We start from the raw sequence: 26,767 nt of genomic DNA on the forward strand, positions 1-26,767 counted from the left end.
AGCAAAGCAATAAAGAGGATTCCTGACGGAGAAAGTAAATTTATGGTATATTTTAACAAAAAAGTACAATTAGTTATTCGTTATTTTTAGATTTATTGTGGGACGTTTAAGAACTTTGAAGGTAACAGGAAATTATTAACAATGAATTACCATGTTATAAACATGAACAAATCTGTTTGTTGAACGTTTAAATGTGACTTAGTTGTTTATGTTAAAAGTAATGCTTACGGGGTGAAAAGCCCACCAGTTTTTACACTCTTCTCTCATGGATTATTAGAGGGCAGCAAAATGATCATTGAGCAAAACTCCAAACTGTTATCATGAAAGAATGAGTTTCCTGCGTGATGCATTCACAATGCTGGACAGATACATTGGTCACATTTTGACGATAGCTTGTTTCATTCATGTGGATCGTTATTATATCTTTAAATAGTCGGTTGTAATATATAGATACTTAGCAAGTAAATTGAATATATAAAGCACTGAAAATGGCTAACGCAAAGAACAATTGAAATTGTCAATTTTTTGGGAAACCAGTCCTTTCTTCAGGACACAAGAAATAAATTACATGGCATGGGACTTAAACAAAGAAAACAAAATCTAGCACTGCAACTACATGTACAATACAAATGAAGCTATTATGTATATTTTTTTTTAAATTGACGTATCTATATATATAAATTTAAATTATCAATGATGATAACAATGACGATAAGTATTTTACTATAAACCAACATAATAATTATTTCAATAGATCTAAAAATTATCAACAATTATTTCATATTTCCGTCAGATTTCCTCTTTGGGTTTTACAAAACAATATTTGTTAAAATTATGATACAACTTTCGATCGAGGAAGACCATCCTTTTTTCAAATGTGTTTTAAGTTTGTCAATGAATGGAACATATATAAGGAAACTAATCTAGAATTATCGACAATCTTCGTTTATCTTTTACTTTGAAATACTCATTAATACAAAATGCGGAAAAAAATCACAATTAAGCTATACATGCTTTAATTTGCTTGAATTTTAGATGCATGTCTTTTATTAACTTCATGCTGTAAAATGCTCAATTCGATCACGTAAAAAATTTAACAATAAAGAAAATATTCATTTTCCTGGCAAGAAAGTGAAAGTAATGCCTCCTTTTGAATATCAATCTATCACGGGATATCGAGAGCTAATTTTAGATTTGTATTCAAAAATGTTTGGAGGGTCAAAATCATCTCATTGTTATTTACATTGTAAATTCATGAGTACAGCAATTTAGTGGAGAATATGTCTACAACTAATATTAATTATCTTTCGTTGCCATCAAATTTAGGGCGAGCAGGGTAGTGATGTGGGAGAAATTAAAGTGTCCGGAGAAAACCCATTGCTACAAGTATGCGACCACCATACCCTTTCACATAAAACTACGGTCGATTAATATTACGGGGATCGAGCTCTAATTGCAGCAGTGAGAAGTGGGTGCATTGTTCATTGTGCTACTTGGACACCACCGTTTGTTTTTGTATCATATATAAATGTTTGGTTTAATATACTAGATAAATCAGAGTACATGTACTCTATCTACTATAGAAACAAAACTATAACTATAAAACCTTCCGAATTTAATTTACACGATCAATATGAAAACAAGAAATCTGAAATTAGTTATGTTCTTTCACAAATATTACACGCCTTCCTTAAGCTATTCCTTTGTAAACAGTGTAGGTATACTTGATAACCTCTAAATCTGGTCGAAGCTCTGTAGATGTAACTGATCTTTGTTTTCCTCAGCAACTGTCAACGACTGTGTTTGGATTGTCAGTATTGTCTTTCGTAATCTCGATATAGATATGATCGTGTACATTATCCGTCATAGAGTCTAATTCTTGTCTATTTGTAATCTCATAACTATGAATAGTGGTATCAAGTATCGGTTTGTCACTTTCGAGTTTTATTTCAAATTCACTATCTTCATTACGACTGAACACCGGTAATAAGTATGCAGAATCCATTTCTATTCGTCTAGTGGGTACTGGTTGTACCGTATTTTCGGGTTCTACTAGATTAATGTTTAAAGACTTATATTGAGCTTGCGATTCACTTGCGTTTATTACACTTGTAATTGATTTCTTTCGGAAACACTTGAGATAGATGTAAGACATTACAAATACAGAGAAAAAGAAGACAAATATTCCTAATAGGCTAATAACAATATTGTTTTTTAACAAATCGTTGTTTTGAGGTAAATTTTCACGTGTAGATTCACTGGATTTATGAGTACTTGTTGATAGGCCGTCTTCGACGGTTGTTGGAGACGAAAACTCTATATTCTCCAAATACTTTCTTGTTGAATCTGTGGAATAAATAAAATAGTCCCTTTTGTAACTTTATCACAAAAACATATTCAATTTTATTATCTTTATTTACATGTTATTCGATCGATAAATGCGTATGTGACGTACTTAGTTCTTGATATTCTGTAACAGTTCCAGTGATTGGCAAACACCCAAGAGAAAAATGACAGATTTCATTGGAACACTGACATCTCGACTGGCAGTCCTCTCCATAGGTAGGGTAAATGCATTTCGTTGCACAATCGGTACCGTAGAAGCCAACGGAACACTCTAAAAATCACATAGCATGAATACCAAATACCACGATTTTCCATATACTTATATTATCTGCATATATATTACTTTTACAAGTAGAATAAATCTAATATTTATTCTTATCCCCATTTGCATTTAATGTATTTTTTAATGTATTGAATTTCTAAAACCATAGTAATTGTTATAAATTTATTTAAGCTCTTTTTTTGTTGATAATTTGAATTAGTTCAGATCCTTACTTTCACATTCTCCAGTTGTTCTATTCAGGGAGAAACCAAAACAACATTCGTCTCCATCGATCCTTAAATGACAAACAAGAAATATAACTTTCCAAAATGCTGGCCTGACTAAACAAAATTATTCCATTGGAAGCATGTATAAATTACTTTGGAAAAAAAAATTGTTGCTATTCACAAAGGGAACGTGCAGGTCCAATTGCAAGTAGCAATACGTCTTTATTTCATTTTAGTGCATAATACATTATTTGCAGTTGAATTATTTTATGTTTTATTAAGATGGAAATATATATGTAATAAATAATAAGTGCCCTTCTGTCATTTTCAAGCAAATGATTATCCATCAGGAAAGTGAATATAAGATATACTTGTATTTTTTAAAATAAAGCTGCATACACAACATGCTCCAGATCGATATCTCTTCTAAAATATGATTTTTTTTCATTTTGGACTCGTCCATTGTATATTTAGCATGTTAAAATTATAAATTTGGCATTATGGCGCCTTAAGTCCTGCTTTACCTTTCGCCCACCGATGCTCGAATGAACTTATCCAATAATATTGGTGGAGGGGGGGGGGGGGGGCAGGTAAATTTTATTTAAAACATTTGTATTGTAAAAAACCTTTTATGCAGACTTGAGATTGAATGTTTCATGTATTGTAAAAAACTTTTTATGCAGACTTGAGATTGAATGTTTCAGGGAGGATCTATCGAATAAACATTAACACTAATTGTTAAATATTCATGAAAATTTGGGCATAAACAAAATACATTTACTACGCTTTGATGATATAGTTCCTCGACTTTATATTCCAGATTTTATGAATTTATCATTATTCATCAAGCCAAGCCAATTTTGTTTATTGTTTATTCATGATCCATTATCAATCATGACTTATTACTTACATAAAGTACATACAGACAACAGATAGTAACGTGTTGAGATGACCTCACCCCCCCCCCCTTCCCCTCCCCGACTTCATGACTATCCATTTTTTTGAATTCAGAATTACACACGTGTATGGTGAACATCTTTTTCTCTTGAAAACTATTAATCATTGTCGTATATTTCATCCCATATAACAGTTCAATTAAATTAAGGATTTAAAAGTTGTCATATTAATTATGAATCGAGTTATCTTTAAAAGAAAAACACGTGTATGACAATGCTACATGTAGCTTTCATTTCGGAGAATGAAACTTTCATGCATTAGATATGTCTGATGTCAGGCAATGCAATTAATACTGGTAATACATATAAATATCTTCCGTATATATATACACACAGAACCGGTATTTTTTAAACAAAAGTTTTAAAAGTTCTTACCCTGGACATATACGATTTTCTATGAATTGCAATAAATCGCAGAAAAGAACTAAAGTCACAAACTGAAACATCATCCATTCGTCGGCAGAGAAAACCAGGAAACATATTGGAAAATATCAGGAAAAACATTTATGTTCGAGACGGATGTATTTTATTATCAAAATTTATAATTCAAAACATACACAACTTCCTGTTTTTAGATACAGAGATATATCGGACACAATTATCATGGACTTACAATGATCATGAATGGAATTAAAACTGATGGGAAAGGGGGACTTTTGCCAGCACTTGATCAAGATATTCTAAATAAACAACATATGTTAAAAGCTATTATAACAATTTCCATAACAAAAAATGCAAAAAATGACACAAACAATCAAAAAGTCATTGATATTTAAAAAAAAGTTCATTACCTATGTCCTCAATAATATTTCCAAGTTCCATGTTGTATTTTCGGTTAATTTTTTTTTTTCTGGTATGTTTATTGAACAACAATATCAGTATCTTTTGATATCACTTCATGTAGATTAATCCGATAATATACAATGTACATGTTTATTACGTTTACCTATCCATTTTTTAACGATTTTGAATTATCGGCTCGATTTTGAATATATCTTTGACTTGAATCAAATGATTCAATAACAACTGCGCAGCATTGTTAAGGCGTCCCGATGCTAAAATACGGCTGGAAAACGATATTATTTGAATCATGGCAAAAATAATTTTACCGGGAGTATTTCTTTAAATCTATGTTACATTTATTGACATCGATGTTAAACATTATATTTGATGCATTTTTGTGACGTCATATGTACTTCGTAATCACGTGACAGGCGAATCCTAATATTGCAAATGATCTAGTTAAAACGCTTCGGCGCAGGTGATTAATGACATTAAATCATACATAGTTTTAAGAAAAATCCTTTGTTAAGTCATAAACTTTGAAGTTCTTGCTTGGGAAAGAAATAGATATTTTGTTTATAGAAGATATTGTTGAAACATTCCACAAAATCATAAAAATAATGCACATTTTTACTAATCAAAAGCGATTTACAAAAAAATGGGGTAAATCCGAAGGTTTCCGCAGCACGATTCATATTGGTACTTATATTCTCTACCAATTTTACGTACAATATTCTAAAATTGTGTTGATCTTTCACCTGCGCCAAGCTGGTTTTACATGCATTAAAATTTCTTCATTCAAATGTTTACACGTAGCAGGGAGAGTCTCCAAACCACTAGTTTATAAATAGTCTTTAACTTAAAACGAAGCTTTAAAACTGCCGATTATTTGATACTGGTTTTTAATATGAATGAATTCTGTACGTCTAGAATTAACTGCAACATCTATATAAAGGAAACATGCGGTATTATACTGGTTTGATATAATTCACTTTTAACGTTAAGATACATTCCCTGAGAACTATCGACAGGAATGCAGATCGTGACGTCAAAGTTAATTATGACGTCATATCGTATGAAGTACAGACAAGTGACTTTCTACATATCGCATCGGGAAGCCTTAACATGCCCGCGTGATTAATATACATGTAACGATGTTTTACTGCTCACTGATATCACTTTTATTGGTCCTTACATCTCATAAACAGGTTGCTTAACACATCAAACTATTTTTGAAATCTCGCGAGAAAATACGTTACTATTGTTAATCATTGTGATTATCAGTTAAATCTTAAATCTTAAGTGTGTTATGAATTCTCTATTTAAAATCGAGCCTAGAATGTCGCTTCCAATCGAATCGGTGAATTTCCAGCTTTCGTAATGGCGCCAGTTCTGTCGACGTTTTCCTGGCATGTCAGGTATCAATTTAATCGTTAAACGTCAGACAATTTTGCACTACATGTAGATTAAAAGATTTCTTGACAATTAATTGTGTCTTACAAGTTCTTCGTTTTTAAAGAGCTAACAAAATCATATAGAAAGATAGAATAATATGAGAAAAAAAAACTGTAAACGTTACATTAATGTTTTGTCTACATAAAAGGCCACAGACAGGATGTCGATCTGTTATATCTGCCGCCGGAATATTTTGATGGGGTTATTAGTGTGGCTGTAATTTTCTAGCCCCCCCCCCCCCCCCCCCCCCGAAACGCAAAGGTACCGAAACGTCCTATCACCGCTCGCAGTACACAACATACGGTATCACTTTATGCATGTAATCCAAAAAAGGTAAGTAAAGTAAATTACATGCATTAAATTTTTATGTTACTTACCTTACATATATACTTTAATAATTAATGAATGGGTATAATTGAAATGCATGAATTTAGTTGTGAAATATTGTACTTATATTAAATGTTTATTTTTGGGTGCGTCGATTTACCCAAATGGACCCAAATGAACCCAAATGGACCCAAATGGCGACCCAAATGGACCCAAATGGCGACCCAAATGGCGATTAAAGTGGAAAAAAAATATAATAAAATCCTTATTACTAATATTATTACTTGTTTTAGTCATGTTATGGGGTTGTTAGCCGTTATTAAGAAAAATAAAGACCCAAATGGCGATTTAAGCGGAAAACAATTATAATAAAATCCTCAATACTAATTCTATTACTTGTTTAGTCATTTCATGGGGTTGTTAGCCGTTATTCAGACAAGTTAAAAATGAATTATGATTAACTTGTCTATTTAATAACGCTGCCCAGCTCTTGTCACGAGGAGGCCACCCCAATAAAGAGCCATAATTTAGGGAAATTTGGAAAAATAAAAGCCGAAGGTCCAAAACAATAATTAGAATTATTTCAGTATATCTTTGTAATTGAAATGAGAAAACTAGTAAGATCCTCTGTAGAGATATTGTAAACAAAATGAAAGATGCAGTGCATAAAGTTTTACGGGACGAACAGACAGGTTTTAGATCCAACAGTAGCTGTACTAACTAAATAGCAACTCTAAGAATAATTGTGAAACAATATGTCGAATGGCAGTCATCACTGAACATAAAGTAGATGGGTGAATAAGTCGTGTAAAATGCCCATATGAGGAATAAATAGATACTGCAAAATTAAAATATGTGATAAATTAAAAAAAAAAATTAAAAACAATGCAACTATATTTAACGTAACATCGATGTTTTTTCAATAAGTATCCCAAAGGTACTAATTTTAATGGTTATGATACATACAGAGCAACCCCCTACCCCAAGAGAGAGAGAGAGAGAGAGAGAGAGAGAGAGAGAGAGAGAGAGAGAGAGAGGGGGGGGGGGAGAGAGAGAGCCCGGTGTGTAATTTCCCACTTTTAAAATTTAATGGTTTGACTATATGCAATATCTACGTAAATTTTTTAACTGTTTATTTTTTTCATTTTATTCTTTTCTATTTAGTTCAAAATGTCCTATTGTTTATTTCCTCCTAGATAGAATGTTCTATCGTTAAAATGACAGATATCCTACGGACCCGGTTTAACGATAGAATTCGTCCCATATACTCGCTTGGTAGCAAATAAAAATATTATATCGTGCTGTATCTCGCCTTAATTTTCATATGATTGGTCTTAAATACCTACAATGTTGCTCTTTTATAATCCCATATTACCACATTAAATGTTTTTGCAACAAAATCACTGCCACTTTTAACATCATGTTTGAACACTGTTAATACAATTTGTTTTATTCATCTCTTATCCTGCTAATTAAGAGAGCTATAATATTCATAATTATTTATAAAAATGTTATTGTTCCCAACAGTTACGTTCATTTAATTCATCATGATTTATCTTTAATTCGTCTGAATAACGGCTAACAACCTCATGAAACAAGTAATAAGATTAGTAAAAATGATTTTATTGTAATTTATATTTTTCTTGAATCGCCTTTTGAATCGCCATTTGGGTCTTTATTTTTCTTAATAACGGCTAACAGCCCCATGAAATGACTAAAACAAGTAATAATATTAGTAATAAGGATTTTATTATAATTTTTTTCCACTTTAATCGCCATTTGGGTCGCCATTTGGGTCCATTTGGGTTCATTTGGGTCCATTTGGGTAAATCGACGCACCGTTTATTTTTAGGAAAGGGGGATTCCAAATTGTTTCGTTGCATTCGTTCATCCATTCATCGAGTGTACCAGTAATTTCGATTTTAGTTCATTCAAAATTCATCAAACACGTGAGTAATATTCATGAAACACATAATATATCATGCAACCATTGATATGTTACATTCACGTGCGTATTCAATAGAATATATTGGTATTGGGGTCATTATCAAAATATGCAGCCTTTTGTGTCAGTGTCAATTTAAAGAGGGAAAAATAATGTTCTGGGGAATATATACAGTACCATTGGATTTTAGAAACTTAAACCTATATTGTTGAACAAATAAATCGACAATTTTACTGCTTAAAGCATAAAAAAAATATTATTTGTTATGAGATTTCAGTGAATTTATGTTGTCATTAAATTTTTCCAACGTCTTTAACCTACAATATCTTCAATTATATTGATGTTTTATTCCAAACATCACAGTTAATTTTCAAAACAACATTCATATTTTAATTTCTGCTATGCTCCTTAACAAGTTCTCTTTTAAAAACAATGAATTTGATAAGATATATGCGTGTACAAAAAATTTTTGTCATTGGTGTTACAAGGCAAATTATATAAAAATATCTTAAATTACATCTAGTAAATAATATTGTACTACAGTTGGAATCCCCCAGATCATAGTGACATCATTCCCTGCTACTAAAAAGATAAATGTATCAGTGATGACATCATTGTGATAGAAAATATGGCAGAAAATGTTAGTATGCTCCGAAAAATACAATGTAAACTGTGTCAGTGGGATAACGCGCTATTTAAGGTTTTCTATCATGAAAGAACAAAAAAGTTTTTCACATAAATGATGAATGTTTATCACATTATAACATAGGCTATGTAGCTTTGTGTAGTATCTGTTCTCTTGGGTCATACTGCTACATTTACTATGGATACATCAGTGGTATAACGGTCAGTAGTGTAACCAAAAATTGTTGTTACACCACTGAAAAAACTGTTACACCACATGACATTATTTGATTATTTTACTTTTTCTTCCATTTCATTTATATTTTGAGCATTTTGAACAATTGTTATTTATCAATTTTACAAGTTAGACACTGTCACAATAAAGAAAGCTTGACTATTTAATTGCAATCGTGTTTTCTTAATCTGGAAAATGAGACCTGTTACACCATTGACATTATTTGAAACACCATTGACATTTTGTATGCTCTAATTATGTTTTACTCATTTAAATACTTGATTAAAAGATAAAAGTAAAATCAAATTTATTCTAATAAAGAAATGGAACAAGATATCTGTGAGCCAATGCTCACTAGTGATACCCCCGCTCTGATGTGAATATGCAAAATAAGCAAAGTCGACATTTAACAGAAAGCTGGCATCCGATTGGTACAGAAATATATCCCACAATATGGCATGCCTAAACAAATAGTGTGTTAAAATTTCAAGCATCTGCGATAAATAGCTGCTGAGAAATCTTTGAGGAAAATTTGTTTGAAAATTTTGTCTAAAAAAGCAAAGTCATTATTTAACAGGAAGTTGACGTCCGATTGATACAAAAATATATCCCACAATATGGCATGCCAAAACAAATAGTGTGTTAAAATTTCAAGCATCTGCGATATATAGCTGCTGAGAAATCTTTGACGAAAATTTGTTTGAAAATGTTGGCTAAAAATAAACAAAGTCGTCGTTTAACAGGAAGTTGACATCCGATTGATACAAAAATATATCCCACAATATGGCATGCCTAAACAAATAATGTGTTAAAATTTCAAGCATCTGCGATAAATAGTTGCTGAGAATTCTTTGACAGAAATTTGTTTGAAAATTTTGGCAAAAAATAAACAAAGTCGTCATTTGACAGGAAGTTGACGTCTGATTGGTACAAAAATACATCCCACGATATGGCATGCCTATACAAATACTGTGTAAAAATTTCAAGCATCTGCGATAAACAGTTGCTGAGAAATCTTTGACGGAAATTTGTTTGAAAATTTTTGCTAAAAATAAACAAAGTCGTCATTTAACAGGAAGTTGACGTCTGATTGGTACAAAAATATATCCCACGATATGGCATGCCTATACAAATACTGTGTAAAAATTTCAAGCATCTGCGATAAATAGTTGCTGAGAATTCTTTGACAGAAATTTGTTTGAAATTTTTTGCTAAAAATAAACAAAGTCGTCATTTAACAGGAAGTTGACGTCTGATTGGTACAAAAATATATCCCACGATATGGCATGCCTATACAAATACTGTGTAAAAATTTCAAGCAACTGCGATAAACAGTTGCTGAGAAATCTTTGACGAAAATTTGTTTGAAAATTTTGGTTAAAAAATAAGCAAAGTCGTCATTTAACAGGAAGTTGATGTCCGATTGGTACAAAAATATATCCCACGATATGGCATGCTTTAACAAACACTGTGTTAAAATTTCAAGCATCTGCGATAAATAGTTGCTGAGATAAATGCGACAGAAATTTTTGTTACGGACGGACAGACAGACAGACAGACGGATGGATAGACGGACGGACAGACAGACACACAAGGGTAAAACAGTATACCCCCTCTCCTTCGGAGCGGGGGTATAATTATCCAAATTTTATTTCTATTAAAAAATCAAACTTTTTAATGACTTATAGTGTATTATAAGATATGTTATTCCACTGACATTTCACATTCCCTATTATGTTATACTAAAATCTTTCAAATGCTTAAAGGTAACAAATGCTAGCTGAGCTTCAGCAAACATATATAGACAAAGAGGAAGTGTATATGCGTTGTATGCATTGATTTTGGAGAAAATTGGAGAAAATTCAATTTTATTGTCCAAAATGTATGATTGATATGAGCTGGTATATTATTGACAATGTTGTTTGTGAGATTGATGAGGCAAAGAAAGTTCGAACTCGGTACAAGGTGGATAAAAGTGAGTGGATGCCAATAGTAAAAAAATATTACATCAAAGAATGAGTGATTTAATGTAAAAAACATCTACATGCAATTTTTCTGTCAGTGGTGTAACACTGATTATAAGTGGTGTAACAGTGTGTCTATATCTTCAGTTTATGAAAGAATGAGGCACGAAAACTTTTATTTAAGATCAAATTTATCACTTTTTAAATGCAATCAAAAATAGAAATTAGTTTATTTTACAAAATTTAACACGCTTATCTCTCATTTATAATCGCTAGGTCAGTGGTGTAACTTTAATGTCAGTGGTAAAACAAAATAATCAGTGGTGTAACATGTACATTTTTCTCCAAATAAAATTAACTGACAATAATACATGTATATTTGAAAACACCATTGCATTTATAGTAATGTCTTTTTTATGCTCCATTGAAAGAAAAATCCAGTTGTGTTCTTATTATATTAATGCTCAAATTAAAAATTTGTTGAGTAACATCAAGGCTTTGTCTCAAATGTTATGTTGGTCACTATTTAAATGTGTCAAATATTTTCTGTTTTTTCCTATACTATATACCTGTTACACCACTGACAAAATGTTCACAATTCATTACATTTCAGTCTAATTATCATCCAAATGGTAGATTCCAATGTTTGCAAATTTTTAGATGTTATACTTCATTGTATGTTAAATGTGTTTTTTGCAATCAAAGTAATTTTTTCAGCAAACATTTTCTCATGTTTTTCATTTTTCAAAAGTCTGCATATTTTGATAATGACCCATTGATCATTTCGATGATTTATGAAAATGATTTTTCTTTACTATTAATAACTTAAACATTGAATAATTAATGAATAATAGTAATTAAGGTGAAGAAATGCATGTGAAAATAAGATTTAATTTGAATGTAGAGTTTGTTGGATATTGTTATTACTTAAATCTTAATTTGTTTATTTTTAGTTTAGGGAGAGTCCAGTCTTTAGATTAAACTGCCACTAAACGTACAGGTAAATTGATTCAATTTGTTTTATATTTAATTAATCACGTTGGTAATTGTATGCAACACAGATACATGTTAATATATCCAACATAATGTTATATACGTGTGTATTCAAGATTAATTTAAATATATTAATCATTTGTTGATTTATCAAACACGCTTTCTTTCATACAAAATGATAATTAGCACAGTATCGTAAATAAGAAATAGATGCACAGTGTATACATACAATACACTTTTGACTGTGTGTAACATAAGCATAATAATATCACCATTAAAACAACCATCTAGCGCACTCACTGCAATTAACGTTGACATAAATCTTCACATTCAAAGGGTTTTATATTTATTTGGTTGTTTTTGCAGACATGACTTTATTGTACATGTCAAAACTGACTTAAACAGATGCTGTACATTTCTTTACATATATATAGAATATATCTAATAGTTACACGTCTGTATAACCATGTGCATACTAGGGCATATTATATTGTCCTATTCAAGGTGTAGCCTTTCGAATTTGCCGTCTGGACATTGAAGCAACCGGTTGAACGCGCGTATGGGAATGCACTGAGATAAAAATAAAATTAGATCATCGTTTTGAGTTTTTAAAACTTGTTTTTGATTCTTAGCTTTGCAGATGTAGAATGGATCTTAAATGTGTTATCGAAAATAAAAATAAAAAATGATCAGAGTACATAATAGAAAATTAAACATATCTGAAAATTGATCGAGTTTACCACCCTATATTGGATACAATATTTAAACCATCAAACCTGATGCTCATATATACTGTATTCAAAACAAAATAAGAAGCAAAAAAACCAAGTGAACCGTATTGGCAAATGAAATAATATCACTCTCATCCAATTATTACATAAGACCTTCCGATGCAATAACACCCCCCCCCCTTTTAAAAAAAAAACCCAAATAAACAAACAAACAAACAAAACAGACAAACAAAACAAAACAAAAGGAACACTGGATTTTTAAAGATTAAATTTCCTTTTGTTCGACCAATTTTCAATTAGACTATTTCAAACACAAAACACTCTTAACAAAGATTTCAAACTAGTAATTGATAAGCACACCGCACATCGACACTGACAGTTCATGTATTCAAGGGATAACATAATTAGTAGAGTTATTATATGAACTGGTTTGATGAATAAATCATTCATATGATTAGAGTATATACATGCATGCACATGTAACAGTTTTGTTTATATGTAGGTCACACAAGGAAATTAATTTATAATAATATTATATTTTCCGAGATGTCCCACTAACATGAAAATGGCGATGATTTTTTTTTTTTGATTTTTTTTTTCAATTCCAAAGAGAAATTCTGAAACGGAACCGAAACGCTTAGGCACCGAAACGACCCGTTGATCGACTGTATGCATGCATATGTTTCCGTAGAATGTAAATCTTAAACGTATTTCATTGAATAATAGAAATTAATTTCTCTTATGTAGCATGTCACTATCGATTTGAAGTTGAAAGTTAACAAATAAATATGTTATACAAATATAGTAAAGGGGAATTCCGATCATAAAATATAGTTTATGAATAGCTTACGATATAAACAAAGAAAAGTCTACGAGTGAAGTGATACTGAGCAGCTGTTGAAGATTAATCAAAATTCACAAGACATGTATTAAAAGCATTACCACATGAGACAATGCAAAGAATTGCATTTAAATGCATAATCTATTGATTCATCGAATGTGCAGGTGGGGTGGGGTGGGGTGGGGGGGGGGGGGGGGGGGGGTCAGAGATCCCTCGATCCCCAATAGAAAAATTCAAAATCCAAATTTCTTAAATGTACATTGTCAAACTGTCGAAACTATGCCTCGGGACATGCCTCAAATTTTCTGTCGGACGCCCCCCCCCCCCCCCCCCGGTAAAATCTTTGGATTTGTTCACGCATCAATTAATTTAAATGCGCTGCCTAACAATTTAAAAACCACCGTACTATTATTATGTTGCCTATCATTAAATTATCAAAATACCTAGCGTATATTATTAAGCATGTCAAGTCAAACTATGTGTAACAAATTTAATTTAATTTATCCATTTCAACCACGTAAAATTCACTGTCTATTATCATCAACTACAGATGTACACTGACAAGTTTATTATTGGATTGTACACTTGAAATGAGTTGTGTACATTTATTTTATAAAAGAAACATTTTTTTCTTTATTCAGAAAGATACACGTATCTTAATATATGAACATTATTTACTTTTAAGAATCAATTATATGAAAATATATGCAACATTTCATACCATTATAATTTTTATGAGATGCTGAACTTTTAATGTCGCAGAACACATTGAAAATCATTGTGATATTTATTTACATACTAACGTTTATTTTTATTTCTGACAAAACAATATTTAAAAGACTAGTATAAATAAGAGTTTGAGACGGATTATGAATAGATAACAGACTGCATAGGTGTAAATCACTATATTTGATAATATAAGAACAAGTTCAAAATTGTTATAGTTCAAATGAAACCGTCTGATTTGACACATAATAAAACAGGATCTTATGAAATATATTAATAAAGTATACGCGTCTTAAAAGTACATGGGATGTTTAAAACATACACTTAAAAATAATCATATCAAAATGAACATCAAACTTACCTTCAATATTTTGAGTGTTTACGATAATCCCCAGATGAAGAAAGATAAGTTACACCGCGCATTTTATTTTCGTTTTGTTAGCGTTGGATTTTTATTTTATCTCCCCACACAGGAGAGTTCTACATAAATACCCTCTTGTTTAAAAACCAGTTGTCATTTTCAGATAAAAGAACAACAAAATAATATGCATTTATCAATAAACATTGCATCAAACATTGAACCAGATGATCATTCTGGGCCATTTTTATACAATATTGACCTCCTTTACTTACTTTATTCAAACCTAAAAATTGAGGATGGCCATTATAAATGTGTAAAAGCTAATCCAGACTCGTGCTTCACTTCTGCAGATAGAGGGTGCTTTACATGTAACCTACAGTCTGAACACAATTAAAATTTTGAAATATGCTTTTGTTTATAGTTTACTTAATGTGTGTGTATTTTTTAGAATCTTCAAAATGAACTTTAGTGCCCTTAGACTTCTCACACCGCTACTTCTGCTCGTGCAGGTACGTACTAAGTGATTTCTATAAATTATTTTTTGGAATCATGTAACTTGATCATAAAGGTTAAACTTTTAAAATTCAAGTAGAAGAATTACCATAGGCGTCGGAACTGGGGGGGGCTGGGGGGGGGGGGGGGGGGCTTAGCCCCCCCCCCCCACTTTTTTTGCAAAGTTATCACTAACCATTAGAAACATAATATGATAGAGGGTTCAGCCCCCCCCCCCCCCCCCACTTTTTCTCGCAGGAAAGATTATTGTTCCTAAATTTACCTTGAAAGATTGAGAAGTTGGATTCAGAAGCATACTAGCCCCCCCCCCCCCCCCCCAAAAAAAAAAAAAATTGGGTAAGTACATTTTTTTTTCTTTTCGAAGTATAGGTATCCCCCCTCCCCCCACGGATTAGGATTTTCATGATTTTGGGAATTACTTTTTTCTCAATATTTCTGAGGATTAGTCTAGCCCCCCCCCCCCCCCCCCCCCACTTTCAATTTGCTTCCGACGCCAGTGATAACAGTATATACAACTTTTCTTTTCAAGTTTTGCACAAGTGAGAACAGATACTGTCAAGAAGCCGTAGAGAGTGTGACGACCGTGGGATCCTGTCCTACGACCAAAGCAGGATGGGACGCTGCGGCACATAGGAAGAACTGTAGCAGAATAGCATCCACTCAAAAGTGTTCAGATGTTGACAAATTTGTATACCACTGTGTAATCAACGGTTACAGGAACCAAACGCTTGAAGTCTGCGCACCCTTAAGAATAATTTTCGGTAATTATAATTTCATTTACCAAAAAAAAACATTCTTTAGTTGTTTATTCTTTATCTGAACATTTTTCGATTACATGTATCTTTTATTTAATTTTTTTTTGCGACTTTAGGACATTGCGTAGAGTTCAATGTTGGTGGTGGAGTAATTCAAGATCAGAGATCGGCTAAATGCAACGATACATTCCCTAAATGCGAGAGCATTTATAACTCAGTTGATGCCTACAAATGTAATACAATAAAAAAAATCATAATTATGTTTTTCATGTATATAATATTTTGTTGAAGGACAAATACTCTTTATAAAATTGCATTTTGTTTACTGAAAATGGATGATACATGTTATATTGAAAATTTAAAAAAATAGTTTTTAAACTAGTTATTTTAAACAAAAAAGAATAAACTACAAGAAAATAATGATATACTGGTAAATACGTTAATTCAAGAAATCAAATTAATCAACTGATTTTTTTAATTGATAATTTACAGACCCCGACTGCTATAAGCTCGTTTCCCTGAGCGATACATTATACTCAACAACAACCAGCAGTACAAATACTGTTGCTACAGCAGCCGCGGCATCAACAAAAGAAACAACAACGTATGAATCAGACTCGGCGTAAGACCATGTGTTCACAAATAATCACAAATTCATGACATTTTATACAGTGGGGTTTCAGTACATTTTTTTTTCGAGCAACTTGCATGTTAATATATATCGGTTAATTTGTAACACAATTTTTAGTGACTCAGATGTACTTTGATACACCTTCATGATTTTTTTTTTAATTCAGCAATTGATGTGATTTATTTTTTCCATTTTAGGAAAAATATTGCCATAATTGCAGCTGTTGTTTCTGTGACTACCATAATTCTTATTGTTGCCATCATATTAGTTCTATGGAAAAGTAAGTCCATTACTCACAAATGTTATCTTATATATTTTGTATGGGGAAAACAGTCTAAATCTTTTCCTAAATGGCTAAGTGTTAACGATAAAGTTGACGACCAAACACTCCATGCGAGTAAGACAGTACATGCAGAAAGCACAATATAAAAGGCAAAATCAAGTGAGGCCAAATGCATAAGATTTACGCGATATACTTGGTCAACATCTACTACTATGATGAAATACACTTGTCTCTGTTTAATTTCATATCGGTTCTTAAACTTACATACATCGTGATAAATTCACTTATGTCGAAACGTAAATTGTCACGGTTAACGTTTAATTAATTAAGTATAATTCGGTTGATTCATTCTTTAAATTTAAATTTATCACTGATTACAATTAATTCTGATTTGATGAACAGTTCTCATAAATAACAGTGTAAAGTAGCTACACATAAACTGTTTACGATTCATGCGTTTTGGCACTCACTGTTGTGTGTGGCAACATATTTAATTGAGATATAAAACATTTCACAAAACTTAATGCGAATATTGAATAATGACATACGAAAATTGAATTATAATTATCTAGAACTACAAAAGAATCGAACAAACAAATTGTATTGCCAAAATACATGGATTTATTTGTTGTCATTATTTAAAATATGATAAAACATTTTATATTTATATTTTTTATATTTATATTTAATATTTCGCCGCCTTTGTTTCTTATTGTTGTTCACAGGACGATGCAAAAAAAGAAGGCAGAGAGTACCTAATGGCGAAGTACCTAATGGCGAAGTACCTAATGGCGTAGTACTTGGTGGAGAAGCACAAGAAGAGATCAGTATGCATTTTTACATTTTGAATAAATTTACAACACACACAGAGAGAGAGAGAGAGAGAGAGAGAGAGAGAGAGAGAGAGAGAGAGAGAGAGAGAGAGAAATAACACTTTTGTACAATTTTATATTTCTGAAAAATAATGCTACAATGTATATTTCTTGTTAATAATGTAATTGTGAGAGAGTAATTATATCGGGGCCATAATCATTTGTATTATGATTCATATTTGATAAATATTTTAATAGATTGCACAGAAGAGGTAGGCATGCTCCAGAGAGGATGTGATGCGTTGACTATTGCCAGTAAGATATTAGTAGAATATTTACCTTTGATTTATTTTTTTTAAAAGAAAGTAACAAAATGGACAATGTAACTCTTTATAAGATCATTTAATAAGAAAAAAACAATTAGTGAACTAAAGTTATTAAAACCATTGAATGAAAGTTTTTGAGGATATGAAAAAGAAAGCAGTGTAAAAAATATAATAATGCAGCGAATTATGCATTTATTTTTCGCTCTGTTCTCGCTATTCGTCAATATCATACTACACACGTTTCTATCATACTAATACCCCCATGTGTGATACCGGGACAATTGTTTCAAAGACAGTTAATATTGAATTGCACATCTGTCTTTGAATCTCTTTTTGATTACTTACCTTAAAACTAAGTTAAAATGATGTTCAACCAAATATAAATACATTACAAACGGTTTATATTTTTACACAAAAAAAAAAAAAATAATTTCAAACTGTTTAATATGCTGACATAATTAAAATGAAAATAAAATCTTAATACACCAAACCAAATGTATAAGGCGTACAAAAGATTTGTTCGTGCATGTGTCATAGTGACAATGAGAATTTGCAATGGAATTCTATTAATCAGTAAATAGTTTTTTCATTCATCTCTATTATAGATAACGTAAAGGACACCGAAGAGGAACAGAACAAATGTCAGAAGTCTGCAACAGATACTCGTAAGACATTTTTTATTATTTTAAAATGTTGCTAAAAACTCAAAAGAAAACAATTCTTCATATTCATAGTTTGTGCGTTACAACTTAGCGCTTCTCCACAGTTATGCTGGGAGATTATAGAATGAGAACATATTCTGCTTCAACTAAACTTTTGTTTTTATTTCATTGTTTGTTTGATTCAATAATTATTTTAAAATGCCCTATCAGAGCAGATAATTTGGACTTTAAAAATTAAGACAACTACAACTTAGGTTAAAATATTAAATACAAATTAGAACTCTCTCTGAACCAGTTGGCACTGTTGTACACAAATAACGAGTTCATGACGATTATAAAATATGTTATGGATTGCATATGGGCAAAACTGTTCTTTCTGAAATGAAAGAGTCTTGGTGATTTCATTTGCAGAGACAAAAGATCCACCGGACTGCAAACGCACAAGGACGTATTCCTCTTGATATCGGCGATATAGTCCTAGAGTGTGGATGGAATTTTTGCTCAGCGTGCCAAGAAACAAACGATTATGTGTAGAACAGTCGAAAGTATACCAGTGCACAAAAACATGTGATTTTGAATGTATATACGTGCAATTTTTGTAGTATTGAAGGTTGTATATACATGTATTTGATTGTGCTTGTAAACGTATACCATTATCCCCTAGGTATGCATGCATTTTTTTGTACACTTGCATGGTTGTATATTCATGTATGTGATTGTGCTTGCCAAATGATCTTTCGTAGGTATGCAAGCAATTTAATGGATATATGTATAGAATATTGTATATAACTTTTACGTGGCGAACTTTTTTTATAAGTACAATCTATATATTTGGAGTCGTTTGTATTTTGTATTTTTTTTATGCTTCCTGTATTGACTACCTTTTCAGAACATAAAGCGTAAATAATTTTTAACACGGTCATTTGTATTCTTCTCCTAAAGTTCATGTTTATATAAATATTTCCCATGGTTTGCTATGATAGTGGGTGAAGATAGCATGCGTTTATGTAGATTTTAAGCTAAAGTTAACTTTGTATTTGTTCATGTAAATCCTTTGTGAAATCTCATTATTTTTGTGCAAGAAATTCATTTTTCCTCGCGAATTTTAACTATATATATACCATCTATTTAGAATGATCTGAGAAAAATAAAATAAAATTTGATCTTTCATCCACTCACACAATCGCCACACAATTGTAAGACCATTTACCGCACTTAACCGCTTCAATCGGATTGTCCAAAAAAGAAACGTAAATTCTTTCTTTTTTTTCATAAAAATAGCTAGGTTATGGAACAAAAAATAACTTTTATTCCTTTTGATACAAATGTTACTAGATATATGTAACTATGACCTAATCCAGTTAACTCGTTTATTTAGTCTTTCTGTTGTATGAACAACAACTCCTATTTCATGTTTTCAGCTTTCCATCTTTGAATTGTAGAATACTTTTTTCAAAACTGATAAGTGTAAATGAAATTAAGTGGATTTATTTTGTTAAATTATTCATGAGATTCTTTACTTTTCTAGTCACTGTTCAATTCATGTAATACTAATTTTAAAAACTGTTAATAATGGCTAGTGTCCCAGCATTACACGTGTGACTGTTGATTATGTGAAATACATGTTATTTATAATTGATGTTAAAAATTTGTTTTAATAAAATCTTCAGAGGAGTTAAAACTCTTAATAAAGATTTTGAAATCAAATGGTTATTTTTTAAAGGTTTGTTTTATATTACAGTTAAAATTGACTGCTACAAAATCAGATTAATAATTTTTAATTGACTACTGCAATACGCTCATAAAAAGCTATTTAAATCATCTGAACAGGCTTATCGTGGCGGCACATTTATCGTGCTAATTCTTATATCAAGGGGTAGCGAATATATATTTTCTTAGCTACATTTGGGAACAAGAATGTTAAGGTCTCTTCATGAAATGACTCTGAATTTATTGTGTTTCTTTGTGTTGAAATGAATAAATGGTTTCCACAGGTGATCTATGATCATATACAATTTTGATATTACTTAAACACTCTCATTCTCTACATTGACTTATTAAATTTATTTTCAGTTAAATAGTATTTAAATGAAATATATTTGATTAAAATAACTCACGAAGTATAACAGCAATTTCAGACTACTAGATAACTAATCGAGTTAAAAAGTTTTGAAGCCGAGTCATCAACCGTCTGTCTTGAGTGGCGTCGTGATATTTTAAAAATCTCAAAGTTCGTGCTAAAAATTAGATTATATAAACTGACAAGCGTACCCACTCACTCAAACGCGAAAAACCAGTCTAACACACCAATTTATTCACTAATCGACCCCTCTCGTACTACTATCATACTATGAATGATTGTATAAATGAAGCGGCGTGAATGGGAAACAAATGAACAATGGGAAATGAAAACATGAAATGTTGAAATGAATGAACGCAACTATGATAAATAATTAACTTGAAATAATCAATCATGTGACACGTATAGCACTGTGACTTCAACCTTACTTTCTTTGACTCTTTTAGAATCGGTATAGACTACATACATGTTGCCTCCCGCATACCAAATGAGCAGATACGATTTTTTTTAACCATTTACACAAATTACATGCATAGGTAATAGTTTCATAAAGAAACCGGATGATACCGGCACGGTGCTGATTTACAATATTGCAATCCGGCAAAAATAACAATTAATGGTAGCATTGGACATGTTCATACTTTTTTTCACCACAAATAATAACGAAACGCACCGATATTGACAAAGAGGAATTTTATTATACAAGACTTTACGCCGCTGTGCGATCCTCTGTAATTTGTGTGATGCGAATTTTTTTTTTATGGACAGGCATATTTTTGGTAACAATGATTCAAGCAAATGCATGTGATTCCAGGAAAGTCTCTTGTTTCCGACGTTCAGTAATTTAAATACTTATCATTTGTATACATTCGATGTATTTCAAGACAGGTGGATAACTCTGGAATATGTAATACTCGGTGAAATAGTTCCACCAAGGAGAGTTATCTTTCTTGTATCATCGAAACCATATATATACATGTGCTAATGACTTAATTTTTAAATCGTCGAAAGCAGTGGCATTTAAAAAAAAACAGTTATCAAACGTCGTATCACTTTTTAAAGCTATAAAAAACGTATGATGTTCGGAATATCTTGATAAAGCAGCTTCCATGGTTATATTTAAATATTGCCGAGTTGAGCCAGAACTCTCTGAAATTTATACGTACATGTATGCCAAATTGGTAAAATTACTCTAACCAAAAAATAAAGATCAAAATAACAGATTGGACGGTAATATAATTTTTTTTCCTTTCAGCAAATAAGATCAGGTTGAGGACCTTCTGTCATGTACATGTATCCCGAGGTTAACAATTTAGTTATGCCAGGAACTTAATTATTGTTTGCATTGAATTCTGCCATTTAGTGAGTCTTATAAGATGTGTTTACATGTATACATGTATAAAGTCAGGCACGTAGCATCAGGTGGTGGTGATGGGGGGTGGGGGGGGGGGTGTCAACATACATATAGAAAATTTAATTACCATGTAGTTGCCATTCCCTCTTTTGGGTAGATGTGAGAAATCGACATGTAAATAAGGAAATCAAAAGGGAAATTGAAGTATAAAGGTATATCCCCCCTTTTCCGATAAGAACTTTCACATGATTTGCCAATTTCATTTTTCTTTTTCTTTTTTTTTTTTTTTATTTGCTTGTCTAGATATTTTGGATGAGTCCCCCGTCACTCACTATGCATGGCGGCAACTGCACAACATAAATGACAAAACAAAAGGATAAAAAAAATATGTTACACATCATGATATCCAAGAATAAATTACCTACTATTTACTCCAACCTTAAAACGTTACGGAGATAAATTTCCTAATTTCATAGTATTAATTTCTATAGTTTTCCGACTATTTTTCTCACACGTTTATAACTTTGAATCATGAATACTTGCATCATTCTAGTTCGGACTGGTACGTGTATATTAATTCAAGATTTATATCCGGATTTATTAGTGAAATACAGATCTAATTAAATAAAACATAATTGAATAATCAATGAATTAACTTTCAATCCCATCTCCCTTCCTCTTCATGATTTTAAAAACAAGATAAAACTTTGAAACCAATTGAAATGTTCCTGTTTATTCTGTTTTTGTACTTTTTCGATGACTGTGCGAGCGGAATGAGGAAGGGAAATAACCACTTTCTAAGCCATAGGCGGAATTATATCAAGGATGGAGACTTCGGATTGTAATTAGCAATATCGCTGTAAACCCTGTAGTGAAGACTTCAATACCATTCTGTACACGGCGCTATCAACTAAAATAGTTTTTATGCAATAGTGATTTCAATTAAGATTAAGTTGATTTAGAGCATTACTGATCGATTTGATATTTTCCCAATGGAAATCTGAACGATGTAAAAATTGTTGCACACGCAGATAAACTGTAATAATATATATTAAAAATTTAATTGTTAAAATTTAAAAGTAAATAACCAGAATGAATGCAAAAATATGTTGTATATCTATTGTTGTTAATTCCTATTAATGCATGAATATTTAGGATTTTATATATGAAGGAGGCGTCCCCCCGAAAACATTAATTTTTATGCTATACTTGAATCATGCAATTAGTATGTTTTTTTTGTTTAAGAAGTTTACATCTATTGTTAAATATTTGAGCAAGTCTGATCACGGAGGTATGTGTTGTGGAAGTTAATGAAACTGATGTTGATAATATGACTATCAGTAATAATGTGGCATTTACTAGCAAAATTGCAGTTTAAAATTATTGAATTAAATGGATTTTGATTCATCTGTAATGATATTATGCATTATATATTATATACTTCAAAGATCAGTCGTATAATTTATGGAAAGCATTTTTAATTAAGTCCATGCCTTGTTTCAAAAATTGGACTGCTGCTTATGTTTTGGAGGAAAGATGTTATGGAATCTTTTTACATGTATCTGTTCTGTTTGTCTTGAGCATTATTATAATACCTCCCCACTATCATGCCTGATCCAAACCAATGTTAAAGCTCTGCCATATATATACACATGTATATACTTTATTCAAAAGATACGTGGGTGATTCGAGCTTATTCGGAGTTGACTCTTTAGAATATATTGTTCATGAAGACGAGGCTCTGCATTAGTATCTATGAATAATTTTTTGGGGGTTTCTTAGTTAAGATTTTTTTTAATGTTTAACATATGGAACAAAGTGTTTCCTGTAGAAGTTTTTAAGTTTTCCGAATTGGTATTGCAAATACAAACAACACCCTGGTTTGCTTAAATTAATATTTTAAGTTTATTTGATCACATATACTACATAAATGAAACAAATTGATAACATATAAATATAATACAGAAATAAAAGGAATAATGCATTTATAAAATAGAAACCCTCTTATTTCGTATGATTTTAAAAACCACAATTCTTGTACGCACATGTAGACACTGCTATATACACCAATGACTATTTCTACATCAGATTCGTTAAGAGTTATTTCTTGTTAGCCTTAGTGTAGGTAAACCTTTTGTTTTCATTTTCAGGATCTGCATCTCATTTCGAACTTTCAATCTTTTCTTCCGTAATCTCAATGTAGACATGCTCTTGAACATCATCATGCATATTTGTACTGTTTGGTTCATCCTGTCTGCTGGTACTTTTTTGGTTGCAAACTCTCTGTTCTTGTAGAAGGGTCTCAGGTATTATCTCATTTTCATTTCTTATTTCACCTGTGTGACGTGCTTCTCGACTCTCGTTGCCACTAAACACTGGAGTAAGGTATGTGAAATCTGCATTCACCCGCCCCTGTTGATCTGGGTGTAATGGAATCAGCTGGGGTTCCACTGCATCAAAACTCAAAGATTTGTATTGAGCTTGCCACTCCGTTTCTTTTACCCTATCACTAGTATTGGTCGTCTTCCGGAAGCATTTAAAATAGATATACGTCAGAACAAAAATGGCAAAGAAGAAGACAAAAACTCCAATTAAGCCGATTATAATACGAACCACTAAATAGTCTTTTAACAAGTCGGTATCTGGAAGCAAAAATGCGAGTGTGGTATCGCTGTATATGTTACTGTCCAAGGAAAAATCGTAATTAATGGTGCGGTGTATAACCAATTTGTTCGTTGAAGACAAAAGGTTGCGCTTAGTTGTGTCTTCTCTTATGGGACCTGTGACATAATATACATTATTCAATTCAAACATCGCTTTTAAACATACATTTGAATCTTATAGCAGAGCATTGGAATCTTATAGCACAGTATCAAAATCGCATATCACACCTTTAATATTCAGTTCTCATTCGTCATAGCATAGCATACCATAGCATAGCATACGATATGATTTTTACTTGGTTTTAAAATGCTATTTTTTAGATTAATAAGTTAAAATAAACTATGATAACAATATTACTCAATATTTACTTATTTCCATAAAAATTGTTCATATTTATAAAACAAATGATATTTGTTAACATTCAGAACGCACTTTTGCACTATCAACAGTTTTTTGTAATATTTATTTAATATTTGTATACATCTTTTTCAAAGAATAAATGTTGGAAATGTAAATAAGTGGTTGTCTTTTGTATTTCAAAAATTTAATGCTTTGCACGTACTTCTAACTATTTGGAACTCTTCTCTACATTGAGGTGTGTTTGTTCAAATTTCATAGCGAACCATATAATTATGAATACGTTTTAAATTTCTTTTTCTCATATACGTAGCATAGGATACAAATCTTTTATAGCATAGTAATCTCATAGCATATCAACAAAATTACATACTAAAGCAAAGCATAAGATTAAACAAATGTAACAGATATGCATGAAACGACTGTAATAATATGTAACATCAAGCCTTTGCACAAGTTATTGTAGTCAAAACTTAATAAATGCAAAATCATGATAGAGCATACTTAGCCTATTGTCTGTGAATGATGTCTCGTTGTAAGTACACCCAGTGACAAAATGGCATTCATTTTTGTTACAATGACATATATATTGACAATCATCTCCGTAGACAGGGTAAGCGCATTTCTCAGAACAGTTGCTACGATGATACCCTATAGGACACTCTGAAATATGTTACGATAAGACCTTGACACATACAAGTAACTTAAAGTTCGCGGAAATATTAAACAGTTTTCCATCAGACCCTTTAACATTTTATTTGTTTTAACGATTTTGTATTTTAAACAAAGGGGGGGGGGGGGGGTTATTGCTTACTAGATTTGAGATATTTTGTTGATATCATATTCATAAATTGTGTTTAATTATATTTCCACTATTATCATAATAAAAGCGATCTTAACAACTTACTTTCGCACTGCCTGGTTATTTCATTCAGCGCATACCCATCGCAACATACCTTTCCACTTACTCTGAAAAAAGATTATTGAAAGATGACTGAATATGTCATTCAAAAGCAAAAAAAAAAAAAGATAATTATTTTTGTAAAGTACTTACCCATTACATTCTCGGTTTTCTATGAAGTGAAATAAATCAAAAGAAATTAAAACGGTTACAAGTCTGAACATAATTGATTTGAGTTAGAAAAAAAAAACAATCAGGAAGCAACTAACGGCATGCATTACAATCAACATCATATCATTAATTTGATATAAATTTAGTTTTTCTTCCTGTTATTAATGATGCTCACTAAGACTATTAAATGTAACATTTATTAATACAAACGCTTTAATACATGTAGATGAAATAAAAGTAAAAGAAGAAAATCATATTGTCTTTGAGGTCAAGATCTAGTAAATGAAAGGTGCCTACATGTTTATAAGATTTAAGATATAAATTCTTTTAATGATACTTCATAACAATAACTTTGTTTTATAGGGTGTACCGGGACTAAGAATTTTGTTAAACACAATGAAAAATCATGTTTTAAACTAACATTTTCAATATAATATGAACGAAATAATGAACACGTTTCGGAGTGTTGTCCATTTTTGACT

The 26,767-nt window shown here is 31.3% G+C and overlaps 3 protein-coding genes across 6 annotated transcripts; 1 reads left to right on the plus strand and 2 right to left on the minus strand.

Annotated features, from left to right (window-relative positions):
* Positions 1-1,702: 1,702 nt before the first annotated feature.
* LOC128184752 (uncharacterized) lies at positions 1,703-14,922 on the minus strand. 2 transcript variants are annotated; one of them, XR_008243776.1, is made up of 4 exons: positions 14,777-14,922; positions 2,842-2,903; positions 2,456-2,617; positions 1,703-2,346 (listed from the first exon to the last, which is right to left on the minus strand). XR_008243776.1 is itself a non-coding variant. In XM_052854337.1 (4 exons), exons 1-4 carry the CDS (start codon positions 4,238-4,240, stop codon positions 1,781-1,783), a joined length of 864 nt encoding a protein of 287 aa, XP_052710297.1. In that variant the 5' UTR covers positions 4,241-4,266; the 3' UTR covers positions 1,703-1,780. The 2 variants fall into 2 exon arrangements, 1 of the variants encoding a protein (XP_052710297.1); XM_052854337.1 differs by lacking the exon at positions 14,777-14,922 and adding an exon at positions 4,167-4,266.
* Positions 8,209-19,590, plus strand: LOC128184751 (uncharacterized). Of its 2 annotated transcripts, none has more exons than XM_052854335.1 (11): positions 8,209-8,305; positions 12,078-12,124; positions 15,225-15,285; positions 15,819-16,050; positions 16,161-16,277; positions 16,537-16,666; positions 16,873-16,955; positions 17,684-17,785; positions 18,029-18,085; positions 18,702-18,761; positions 19,170-19,590. In XM_052854335.1, the coding sequence occupies exons 3-11, from the start codon at positions 15,235-15,237 to the stop codon at positions 19,217-19,219; spliced, it is 882 nt and encodes a 293-aa protein (XP_052710295.1). In that variant the 5' UTR covers positions 8,209-8,305; positions 12,078-12,124; positions 15,225-15,234; the 3' UTR covers positions 19,220-19,590. The 2 variants fall into 2 exon arrangements, with proteins under 2 accessions (XP_052710295.1, XP_052710296.1); XM_052854336.1 differs by having other exon boundaries at positions 16,537-16,648.
* Positions 19,591-24,083: 4,493 nt separating this feature from the next.
* LOC128184750 (uncharacterized) lies at positions 24,084-26,392 on the minus strand. Of its 2 annotated transcripts, XM_052854334.1 has the most exons (5): positions 26,268-26,392; positions 26,121-26,182; positions 25,718-25,876; positions 24,806-24,972; positions 24,084-24,715 (listed from the first exon to the last, which is right to left on the minus strand). In XM_052854334.1, the coding sequence occupies exons 1-5, from the start codon at positions 26,336-26,338 to the stop codon at positions 24,353-24,355; spliced, it is 822 nt and encodes a 273-aa protein (XP_052710294.1). In that variant the 5' UTR covers positions 26,339-26,392; the 3' UTR covers positions 24,084-24,352. The 2 variants fall into 2 exon arrangements, with proteins under 2 accessions (XP_052710294.1, XP_052710293.1); XM_052854333.1 differs by having other exon boundaries at positions 24,084-24,972.
* Between the last annotated feature and the right edge of the window lie 375 nt (positions 26,393-26,767).

Source organism: Crassostrea angulata, chromosome 5 (genome assembly GCF_025612915.1).
Source record: "Crassostrea angulata isolate pt1a10 chromosome 5, ASM2561291v2, whole genome shotgun sequence".
Taxonomy (NCBI): Eukaryota; Metazoa; Mollusca; class Bivalvia; order Ostreida; family Ostreidae; genus Magallana; species Magallana angulata.

Coding starts and splice junctions, on each gene's coding strand:
- LOC128184752 (XM_052854337.1), bottom strand. CDS start 4,240: ATGATGTTTCAGTTTGTGACTTTAGTTCTTTTCTGCGATTTATTGCAA. Junction 2,618..2,841: donor AACAACTGGAGAATGTGAAA/GTAAGGATCTGA, acceptor TGTGATTTTTAG/AGTGTTCCGTTGGCTTCTAC. Junction 2,347..2,455: donor TACAGAATATCAAGAACTAA/GTACGTCACATA, acceptor TTTATTCCACAG/ATTCAACAAGAAAGTATTTG.
- LOC128184751 (XM_052854335.1), top strand. CDS start 15,235: ATGAACTTTAGTGCCCTTAGACTTCTCACACCGCTACTTCTGCTCGTG. Junction 16,956..17,683: donor CATATTAGTTCTATGGAAAA/GTAAGTCCATTA, acceptor TGTTGTTCACAG/GACGATGCAAAAAAAGAAGG. Junction 18,762..19,169: donor GAAGTCTGCAACAGATACTC/GTAAGACATTTT, acceptor TTTCATTTGCAG/AGACAAAAGATCCACCGGAC.
- LOC128184750 (XM_052854333.1), bottom strand. CDS start 26,338: ATGTTCAGACTTGTAACCGTTTTAATTTCTTTTGATTTATTTCACTTC. Junction 26,183..26,267: donor GAAAACCGAGAATGTAATGG/GTAAGTACTTTA, acceptor ATCTTTTTTCAG/AGTAAGTGGAAAGGTATGTT. Junction 25,877..26,120: donor AATAACCAGGCAGTGCGAAA/GTAAGTTGTTAA, acceptor AACATATTTCAG/AGTGTCCTATAGGGTATCAT.